General features: G+C 43.5%; 1 protein-coding gene across 1 annotated transcript; it reads left to right on the top strand.

Annotated features, from left to right (window-relative positions):
- Nucleotides 1-2,057: 2,057 nt before the first annotated feature.
- LOC311054153 (transmembrane protein 26) lies at nucleotides 2,058-6,702 on the top strand (the record flags this gene model as incomplete). Its single annotated transcript, XM_084070032.1, has 3 exons — nucleotides 2,058-2,251; nucleotides 4,798-4,942; nucleotides 5,935-6,702. The coding sequence occupies 3 exons, from the start codon at nucleotides 2,058-2,060 to the stop codon at nucleotides 6,700-6,702; spliced, it is 1,107 nt and encodes a 368-aa protein (XP_083926158.1).
- Nucleotides 6,703-11,673: the final 4,971 nt, after the last annotated feature.

Raw genomic sequence — 11,673 nt, 5'->3', positions numbered from 1 at the left:
CACTTGAGATTTTTCATTTTATTATAATAACTTTGGTCTTGATTTAAGCAGCAAGTTCTTTTCAACCAATTAGGGATAAAGCTGTCCCCCTGAGCAACTTCTCATGAACGATCTGTTCTGAAAAAGCCTTATGACAGGGGATTTTCACCCTGACCTACTGAAATCTGTGAGGATAAGAGCTGCAATCTGTGCTTTAGCCACACAATCTTCACAGTTTATTTTGTATTTTTTACACAAACCCATTCAAACCAGGAAAGCATCTGTGTCATTTTAGATTTTAGTGTTGGCTATTCAAAAATAGCAGATCTACAAGCTCACAGCAAGCTTGTACATCAGCTATTTTTGAACATTTTTGAAAAATCTTGAAAGTGTTTTTTTGGGGTCTTTTTCTACCTTTATTTGATAGAATACAGTAGACTGAAAGGATATGGTGAGAGATAGATGGGGAGTGACACGCAGCAAAGGTCGCCGGGAACGGGATTCGAACCTGGCTGTGACACACTGTCAGGCAGTATTAGCAGCCTACTGTAGGTGCCCGGACTGCTACGCCAGCCGTCTGAGGTCCTTGGCACGAAAACATTTGAGAACTATTGATTTAGAAGGCATTTGTAGAATCGGCCTTAGGTTAAAAGGGGAATAGTCTATAACATGGTCTATTGCATACCTTTTTTCTTGTTACGGTTCAATTTCCCATAGTTTTGTTTGTTTGTCTCAGCAGCAGGTTCGAACCCGAAACACATATGGCACCTTCACGTGTTTCCAGTTCAAATCTGTTATCGAGCCAATCAAACAGGAAACGGGTATACAGTACCACCTTCTGCAAACCTGTGACTATACTTATGCACAGAGCCTATATAGCAGTGGTTCTCAATCTTTTTCATGTCAAGGACCCTCAAATTCATATGTATTTGGCCACAGACCCCCATCTGAAAATGTTTTGAGCCAGGGACCCCTAGAAGAGAAGATTTTTCAAAAATGCTCAAAAATAGCAGATGTACAAGCTCAAAAAGCATGGATAAAGTGGTTCAATTATTGTGACGCTGAATAAACCATCTTGCTGCAGGGACCACTTAATGTAAGAATAAATGTAATTTATTACCACGATCTGGGATGGCCTATCTGAGAACGTGAGCAACAGCCTCTCAATGTTAAAATGCAGAGAAATGGAACTCAAATCAGCATAAATCATTAAGATGAAAGGTCTGCTTGCTTCATTCTTGAACCACATTAGAAGAGTTTTCTATACCCAAACAAGCTTCAGTCTTTTGTACACTTTTCAATTTTGAAGCAGATTTACCTTTACCCAAATTAAAGTGTAATTAAAGTCAAATTAACCAAGTAGTATTATTAACCATTATTAACCAACAACAGTTGGTTAATACTATTTCACCAACAGATCAATGATGTGCCATATACCCAGGAGAGTGATGGAGTCCATAGCCTCAACACCTCAGTTGTCTTTGCATTGAGAAAGAGGAAAGCACACAATGATGTCTGTGAAATTCATTCCCATTCAGTATTTGTTTTTTGTTACCCAGGGACTGCAACTGAACTGTTTTACCGTTCATTTAAACTAACCCTAACAGAGAAGCATTAACTAACACTAATATTTACCTAATGCAATCATTTTTTATAAGTTTAATACTTTGAAAAAAAGATTCCAAAGTGTTTCACTTGTGCTGATAGGCCAGCTGCAGTAGGAAAGATAAACAATCAGCTCAAGCTTATCACCCTCTCTGTCCTTTCATCACCCAGGGTTTGTGATAAGATACAAAATAAAAACAATGGAGCTTAGTGAGCAGGGAAACAATCTCATGATCACAAGACCTCAAGGAACCTTCAACTGAATCTCCAACCTGATGAGATCTGCTATCTTCGGCATGTGAAACCGTCAAAGCAAAGTAGAAGTCACTAATCTACCGGCCAAAGTGTGACTGTCTAAGATGTAATTGTAAAACCACAATCAAAAGCAACAGCACAAAGGGATACATCATAATTCTAGATGTAAATAAGAATGAAAGCCTATCTTCCCCACACAGGCTCTTTTTTGGACAGAAATGTGCCGTATCCTGAACATCCTGCTGGCTCTTCTCAGCCGTTTCCTGTTTGCCGTGCATGGCATGGTGACAGTGTGGCGCGTGGTGGCCGTCAAAGGGGAGCCTCTGTATTGGCTGCTGCTGACGGGCGTGGCTCTGCTGGGCGTGGAGATGGCCGTCACGCTCAAATGCACTCGGAATGCTGAGTGGAAATGGTAACAGAGTAACGCTAGCGTAAACACACTACCTTTACACAACAGCCTATTTTGACAGGTAAACACAGCTGAAGGTTATGACATTAATTAACCCATTTAGACCTGCTGCCACCTATACGTTGTTATACCTTTGAATCCGGGAGCCACCTCTGTGTCTCATTAGTTGTTGCTATACATATAGCAACATCATGTTGTATAATTTTTTTTAGTAAGAATTTGAACATTTTCATAAATCTTAGGTTAGGTTTTAGAAGGCGTTTTTAGAATCGGCCTCAGGTCTAAATGGGTTAAAGTGTGTTTCATTTAGGTGTTTCTGTGGGCAAGCATGAAGGAACTGTACATGCTGGCAGACAGTAACATCTAAATAAAACGCAAGTAATGTTATTACCTCCAGCTGCTGTGAAAAGGGTCTGTTCTGTGACCAAACATACCAATCTAATACACGTTTACTGGCTACAGATTGTATGTGCGTAGTAAGGGGTAGTCTCTCAAGCCTCTTCTAAAATGCTCATATTCCAACTCTCTGCAGCCAGATAAAAACTGAATAGACACTCACTCACACTACTGGCGTTTCCAGCATAGTGTAAACACGCAGCCCTCCCATTGACAAACTAAAAAACAAACACTGACAATTCTAAATATATGCTACGCTCAGGTAAAAAACGCCTTGGTGGATACACCTCCTAATAGTTGAGAAAACTCCTTTCAGAATTTCAGAAAGAAAGAGCTGAATAAAAGAAAATATTTTTAATTACCATTTCTGCCAAGCAGAAAAATAGCTAGGCTTTGAATCATCTGTTTCCCAGTATTTTTCTTTTCAGAGCTTCAGAATTATAGATGGGTAGGTGGAAGCATTTGAAAGCATGTAATAGGCCTATTATGATGTCAAGGCTGGACATGTTTGTAGCGAAATATCCATCAGGACATAACACAGCTGTTTAATGAGTAGCCTTGGGAACCAATTGTTCCCGAGCCACGTGGCCCATAGGCCGTAGAGTGAGAGGCAGCTTGATTTACAAGTTCACCCCCTGGACATGATGCTAGTATGTCAAAGGGACTTACCCCCAATCCAACCCTTGATGCTGAGTGCCAAACAGGGAGGCATTGGGTACCATTTTTATAGTCTTTGGTATGGGGATTAAACCCCCGAGCTCGGAAAAAAAAAAGGCGGAAACTGAGTTTAACCACAGAGGGGAGAAATCCTCAGTATTAATCTAACTCTGAGTGGTTACATTTGCACACTCTCAGAGATACAAAATGAGTACATTAACACTGAGAATTTTGCTGTATACACTGTGAGGCATGCACCCTCCTAGGCATTACTCATTTTCAGCTCTATTAAAAACCATAAATGACAATATGGCTGAGGTTACAAAGCTAAATGTAACAATGATTTGACAACACAAATGAGCTCGTTAATGTAATTGCTGGAAAATGGTTCCCTCTCCTGTCCCCATTGGGATACATGAAAAATTCTCGCTGGGCTGAAAAAAAGAAAAGAAACCAACCCACACGAGCGAGTCACAGCGTTGGCTCATCTTCTGCACTCTCATAAAAATGTGCGGAAGGAAGGAAGGATTGAGGAGTTGCAGTCGCCTCCACGTAAACCTTTTTTGTGAGGCAAGTAAATAACTTGTGACCTTGTAACGGGAAGAGCAATTTACAACGGCCCGTCCAAGATGGTGAGAGGCAGATTCTGTGTGAGGCGTTTTATGTTCTCAGCCAAAAAAAAACAACAACAATTATTCTTGCCGAGTTTCTCTCTCTCTCTCTCTCCCTCTCCCTCTCCCTCTCACTCTCTCTCTCCATCAACACCATATCTAGTCCTTTGAAATGTTATTGCACTCTCTGTCTCTCTGTCTGCTTACATTGCACCATATCGCCTCCATTACATCTCTCTTTGTCTCTCTCTCTCTCTGTCTGTCGGTCTGTCTGTCTCTCTCTCTCTCTGACAGTCTCAAAAGTCTTTCATGGAGGAAATATCTACTGGCTCAAGTCATTTTTTGACCAGCCAGGGCCATGATATTTCTGCCCCTGGGGCCTTCAGTGGAGTAAACATGAACTGAGGTCAACCGTTATTACATATACTTCAAAAAGGTACAGCAATGTGATGCCAGAGCTCATTCCGAAAGCAATGGTTCCTCTGTCGGAATCATTTGGTTGCGGCTCGGCCTGCCTCACTCACACATGCAGGGAGCATTTTGACACAAGCTTTTTTCAGCCTCTCTCACTCTCCCTCTGAGTCTTTACTTTGAAGTTCTCTCTTCATGGAGAAGGCTTTGCGCTGTCAAGAGGGATTTGCATATATGATGAGAATAATTGCCAGTCTGAAATACGGTGCTTATTTTTGAGTTTTTTTTTAAATAAACGCATAGGCTATACAGTATACTGTAAACTGTAAGTATATATATATATATATATATATATATATATATATATATATATATATATAGTATCCCTTCTTTCTTCTTTAATGATTACAGGGGAAAAACTCACCATCTGCACACCTCTCTCTCTCTTTCACCCCTTTGGGTGTCTTCTTTTAGGTTCTCCCCCATGGTTTTCCTCTACCTCAGCACAGTCATCCCCTCCATTTGGTTTCTGGAACTGAGCCTGCTGCAGTCCAAGCTGCCTGTCAACATCTCCTCGGGTCCCGAGCTGCATGTGCTGGCTCACATCCCCATCGCAGCGGTGGGTGTCACCGCCTCAAACCGCCTCCCCCGCGCTGGCCGCTGCCACACCGTCGCGCTTACCTGATGAGAGATAAAGATTCTAATCTGGCAAAAGGGGGAAGATAATGTGTTTCTCGCAGGAAGTGTATAATGCCCTAAGATGAAGTCCACGCTCTGCTCCCAAAAAACAAAAACGCTGTGCTCTCTCAGATCTTGTACCTCGTGGGTGGTTTTAGTGCTGTTGCTTTCATGTGGGATTTGGATGGGGTTTGTTTTGGCCTCGTGGCTGTGCTTTGTGTTGGGTGACAGCCATTGAATCTTGAAGATGTAGATGACGCATATTGTCAGGATAATGCCACAGAATCACTCCTTACACCCGTGGTTCTCAAACATGTTCATGTCAAGGATCCCCAAATTGATACGTATTAGGCAGATGAACCTCATTTGAGAAGATTTTGTGTTCAGGACCTTGTTGTTAGATTTAGATTACATTTAATACAGGATTCCACAACTATGAGATAACAGTGGTCTGAATAGTCATTCTCGTACATTCTCTCACTGGGCCAACTTCTAGCCTGTGAAATAATAGTGATTTTAAACTCTCCCTCATTTTGTTGCGGACCCCCTGGAACACTCATCAAGACCCCACTTTGAGAACAACTGCCTTATATACATAATTTTGCACACATAATTCTGAAGCTCTGACACATAGAGGTATTGCTACTTTCTGATCATGTAGGCCTACTGTACATTAACCACTTAAGCCCTAATTCAAAATGCTGCTATTTCGGAAAATGTGTCTAGAATAGGGACGCCAGGCTGAAAGTGGCTAATGCACATCATTGTTTGAACTATAGAACGCTAGTACACACAGAATGAGAAAATGGCTACTGTATGGTACATGCTATAATGAGTGGTCAAAATACAAAATAGGGGGAAAAAAGCTTAATAGGCCTTCTTAAGACTGATCGGAATGTTCTACAATGTGATTCTGATGTGTCTTCCACTCAGGGAATGGTTGAGTTAGACCCAGAGAACTGGGCGGCGGGCCTGGAACAGACCATGCTGATTGTGCTGGTGTTGGGCCGATGGCTTATGCCCAAAGGGGACATGTCCCGTGACCAGCTGTCCCAGCTCCTCATGGTCTACGTGGGACTGGGCGCCGACATCCTCGACATCTTCGACACCTTCAAGGAACCCGAGGTCAAAACCAACCGGGTGGTCATCATCGTGGGCTTGGCCCTCTTCTCCTGGGCCCTCATGCAGTTCCCCCTGGTGCTGACCCAGACGAGCCCCCCCAAAGGCCACCACCAACCAGGCACCCCGCGTCAAGAGGAGCGATCTCCTGGGGAGAACGAGAGCGCCTCCTGCTGCTCCAGTGAGGTGTGGAGTTTGCTGCTGACAGTGGGGCTACAGGACGGGCCTTTTCTCCTGTACCGCCTGTACCTCATGATCAAGGAGCAGGTGCTCAACCAGCTGATGATCTTCTTCACCTGCAAGAACATCCTTATCGTCCTCCTGGAGCTCTACCGGATATTTGTGGTGCAGTGCGAGCGCCAGTCGGGGGCGGAGCGGTGCGCACCACTGGCGCCCTGGTGTCGAATCTGGGAGGCGAAAGGGAAGGAAGAAGGGGAGGCGGTGGCAGATGACACTGCAGTCAGGGGTCAACACGTGGACCACCAGAGCCGTCACACAGAGATGGAACACGTGGGCGAGAGTGACAGCGAGAGAGCGAGATTAGAGCTGTTCCTAGGAGCAGAGAGGCTTAAAATGCCGTAGGGCAGGACTTGCGCCCTCAGGGGTGCATGGGGATGCTTTAACTTACCGAGAGAACAGTCAAACACATCTTCCATCTCTCTCACCACTACAGCCCAGTTCCGTCGTCTACACAGGATGGTCTCAGCTCTCTCTGGAGGCTTGGTTCCTCGAAATAGACCACGGGAGAGGAGAAAAGCCCTATGTAGAGATACTAACTTGAATTTATGCAATGCCTTTGACAGGTGCCGCGAAGGAAAATAAATCCGGCTCAGGTCAAACAAGGTTTAATGGTGGATGAATTTCTGTTAATTTAAAGTTTATGTGTATAAATAACACAACGGTTGAATCTAACTAGTTTAACTGCTGAATACGTTGCATATCCAACAACTCCGTTGTAATAAATATTCATTTAACTGTAACACTAATCTATGTTGTGCATGTGCATTTTTCTAATATGAAATTCCGTCATTTTTAGACATAGAAAATACTCAATACATGCTGAAGACAAGAATAGTCACAAAAATATACTACTGCAATATTATATACTGTTTCAGCACATACTGCCTTCCATCATATGATATTGAAATATACGTATATTAAAAGAAATCTACCTTGGCTGTCTTTTCTGTAGCTGCCATGAGATGGCACTGTTGCCAAGTCAACCAAGGCACCACAAGAATATGTATTTGATTAGGCAGGCATGCCAGTTAGAGAGAAGACGCTGTGTGCGCACACACGCACACACACACACACACACACACACACACACACACACACACACACACACACACACACACACACACACACACACACACACACACACACACACACACACACACACACACACACACACACACACACACACACACACACGGCTGGAGTAAAGCATTTGTCATTTTATGGTCAGTCTCTCTGTGACAATGACCTGCTAGTGGTATCAGGGAAGGTAATGGAATACATTGAGAGGTTAATACAGTTAACCCTTAAGTCGGTGCTAATGCAATGAATAGTTTGATCCAAACAAAACCCATCTTTGTCAGATTCAACTGCACACCACCTACAGTCACATGCAGCCTACATACAGGAGACGTTCTAGAGTCACGTGCCAAAAGTAACTGATCTACACCGCGTTGTGACTGTGGGCTTGTAGATCGGCTATCTGGCGCACAACATCATCGTATCAGCCTAAATTAAGCATAAAAGGCACCTCTGAGACAATCGGGTCCAGACTACAAAAGTAGGCTAAAGGCTCTTCCAAAACATACTGTAGCATGAGAGGACGTAAAACAAAGTATCCAATATTTCTTCTTCACAGGGAGGGAATGGGCATTTTCTCCTCTGATAACACTCTCCTCCCATGACCCCCCTCCCCCCTCCCCCCTCCTCCCCCCCACACACACACACACACACACACACACACACACACACACACACACACACACACACACACACACACACACACACACACACACACACACACACACACACACACACACACACACACACACACACACACACACACACACAATACATCAACTGCCAAACGGTGCCAGGGGCTGCAGCAGTGGGACTTATAACCCTGCTGCATTCAAGGATGACTTTCACCGCCTTCTCCTAAGCACTCACACACTGTGTGCACAGGCTGGGGGGGGGGGTATCCAGCATCCAGCTGAGGGTCTGCTGTAGGTAGGATTCAAAGAAAGGCCTTTCTGAAGTGTTACCCCACACCTGTGTTCATCAAATAGCTGTATTTCGCCAAGTCTATCCACTTATTGATCATAGGGTCTCTGGCTCTCTTTTGCTTTCAAATAAAGAGAGAGAGAGAGAGAGAGAGAGAGAGAGAGAGAGAGAGAGAGAGAGAGAGAGAGAGAGAGAGAGAGAGAGAGAGAGAGAGAGAGAGAGAAAGATGGTGAGAAAAATAGGTAGACCTGTGTTGTGTATTGTGCAAAGTCTGAAGGTTACTTCATTTTTGTAAAAGTGTGTACTGTGTGTATGTGTGACTACCTGTGTGTATGTTTGTGCTTCCTTGAATGTGAGATTCAAAGAGCTCAAAGTTTTCCAAAGAAGAAAACTGCAGACTACCTCCGGAGGATTTGTGGGAGAACCTGTCTCTGCTTTGTAGCTACGTATGCTTCCGTTTCAATTATTGATGGTGGACCCGACATTTATGGGCAAGGCAGGGGGAAAATGTATGAAAGAACCCCATTTCACATGTTAATACTTTCAGCAAAACAATGTTCTCTACATAATGCTGTGACAGATAAATCCCCTTCTACCCACTCATTCCCAGGCAAATGTCGTCATAAATATTTACCACAGCAGCCTATTTGGAGCACCTGCTGTTAATTTTCCGGGCGAATCCAACTTTTGTGTGAGAACGTGATGGAGGCAACACCACAGGATGATGAAAAGGCCCACTTCATTGCAAAAGAGTCCTTTGCCTCCTCAGATTAGCTGTATGCTTTAACAAGATTGTGCAGGCATGTGGGTGGATGGGTAATGTCAGCTGATCGTGCCTTGTTAAACCGCGGGCTGCCCTACTTAGAACGGAAGGAGAGCGGTGAACAGCTTTGAAATGGCACGACTATAAGAGCAGGCAAGTCTACTGTAGCGCGCACGGATCAGAAACAAATCAGCCCTTGCCACCGCCTCGACTGTATGATCTCCTCCACACGTAGGGAGAGGCAGTGGCATATGGAGGCAGGAGGGAAGCAGAACAGGTGCATTTCAGTAGCATGGAGCGTTTCCATTGGCTGTCATAATTCCCTCTCTTCATGTCAGCTAATCATGAAGGTCAAACATCCAACCGTGCACCTAATCAGCCTGAAATCCCACAGATAAACCCAAATGGTGTTGACAACACGCCGTTGAGATGCTACAGAAATGGAAAAGTGAAAGAAAACAAAGGCAAACTTCAAATGAATTCTCCAACTTTTGACAGCTGGCAAGAGTAGCCTGCTCGCACTGCCTCATGTAACACTGTGGTTGGCAAAATAATGAGCCTCACTACGCTGGTTGTGCAGGGCGGGATGGTATATGTTGTCTTGTTTGCAAACGATGACTCAAAGACAGAGTCAGTAGTATGGCGTAATCATGCAACTTTTTGTCAGGTTGGTAAGACAGCTTTAGGATGTGTTAAGAGGACTGAAAAATAGTGAAATACTGCATCAAACGGTATTTCATTTCACTTTGGTTAAACATTTTCACTTTTTTGCATGCATGCCTCCATTGGCAGTCAACATCAATATGAGATGGCTTTGGTAACCACTGTCACATATGGCTGTTCTTTCTCACAGAGCAATTTCAAACAATGTATTATTTGCAATTGCAAGAATATAAAAAAAAGACTCAGTTTGGACACAAAATGAAGTAATACTTGGGTTCACTGATTTTTAAGTACAGTTACTGTATATAACAAAGGTAGGTGATAAGTCCTCAGAACATTTTAAATGGTTAGAATTACAATTCAAACAGTACTGTATAATTTGCCAAACATGAATTCTTTTCATTATAGTGTAGCTGACATTATTGTTGCAGAGAGACCGGGGGTGGTTGTGACATTTTTGACATTTCTCTCTGTGTCTTGGAGCTCTTTTAAGCCAGTGCTTTCAGAATATGTGTCTGCTATTACATGATGGAGGTGTTATCTCTGTAACACATGAAGTGAAATGTTGCAATTCACCCCATAGTCTGGGTTAGTTAGTTAACATACGGTAGTGTAGACATTGAAAGCTTGTTATTCCACACTTAAAGGAAGACTTCACCCATTTTCAACCAATCTTCATATAATTGGTCCTCACTAATGCTCATGATAATGTGGTACCTTTTTGTCTACTCAGTCAGTGTCTCACAAGAGGGCTGTGGACAGTTCAGAAACCCGCCTACCAGTGACATCATCGACGGGGACTTCAAGCTAATAGAAACTGCAGGCTTTCTACTCCTGGAAAGTTAGCATGCTATAATTGAAGCCATTGCTCTTGCCTTAATGAAAATCTAAATGAAAAAATGTAAATCTTGTTTGAAAAAAACAAAACAACTCCTAACGATGATGTCACTGGTAGGCAGGTTTCTGAAGTGTCCACAGCCGTCCTACGACACACAGACCAAGTAGAAAACAATTGTACCATTTTATCATGAGCCTTATTAGTGAGGACCAATTATTTGGAGATAAGATTGAAAATGGGTGAAGTCGTCCTTTAACTTACTTTTTAACACGTGTTTGGTGTGTGTGTGTGTGTGTGTGTGTGTGTGTGTGTGTGTGTGTGTGTGTGTGTGTGTGTGTGTGTGTGTGTGTGTGTGTGTGTGTGTGTGTGTGTGTGTGTGTGTGTGCGTGCGTGCGTGCGTGCGTGCGTGCGTGCGTGCGTGCGTGCGCGCGCGTGCATGCATGCGTGCGTTGTGTGTGCCATGCAGGTCTGTTAGTCACTGTCAGTCACAGTGGTGACAGACTATGGCATCCTGGAGAGATGTTCCCTTCAAAATGTTAAGAAGCACCCCTGTGTCACTCTTTCTCCTCCAAGAAGACATATTGAAACACAAAACTAAATACAAATAGAAGTAGTCCATGCCAGGTGTGCTCCCCAACTACGTGCAGACTTGATACCATATACAGATCTCAGAGCATGTGACAAAAATGCTAATATGCCGTCACAACAACTTTCAATGGTGTCTCTAATTTGGGCATGTCATTATAGGAATGTTTCCCAAAAAAAAAAAAATGCAATTTGTATCTCCATCCAGAGATCAGGTTTTCACTCATGTGTACAGTATGTCTGTGTAGTGTGTGTGTCTGTGTGTGTTTATCCACGGCTAATCTCACACATAGGCCAATCAGCATTATATTTCTTATGCACACTGACAGGCCAAGGACCTCAGTTCTCAAATATTTTTCAAATCGGTCAAAGACAACTGTCATGATACGCGTCCCACAAGGCCGCCTGCTTCTGGATTATGGGATCTATACTAGCCAATTACAATACTCCTGTCCCTCTAGAT

The sequence above is a fragment of the Gymnoscopelus microlampas genome, assembly GCF_963454915.1.
Source record: "Gymnoscopelus microlampas genome assembly, chromosome: 10".
Lineage (NCBI taxonomy): Eukaryota > Metazoa > Chordata > Actinopteri > Myctophiformes > Myctophidae > Gymnoscopelus > Gymnoscopelus microlampas.
This window is presented reverse-complemented; position numbering and strand designations above follow the sequence as displayed.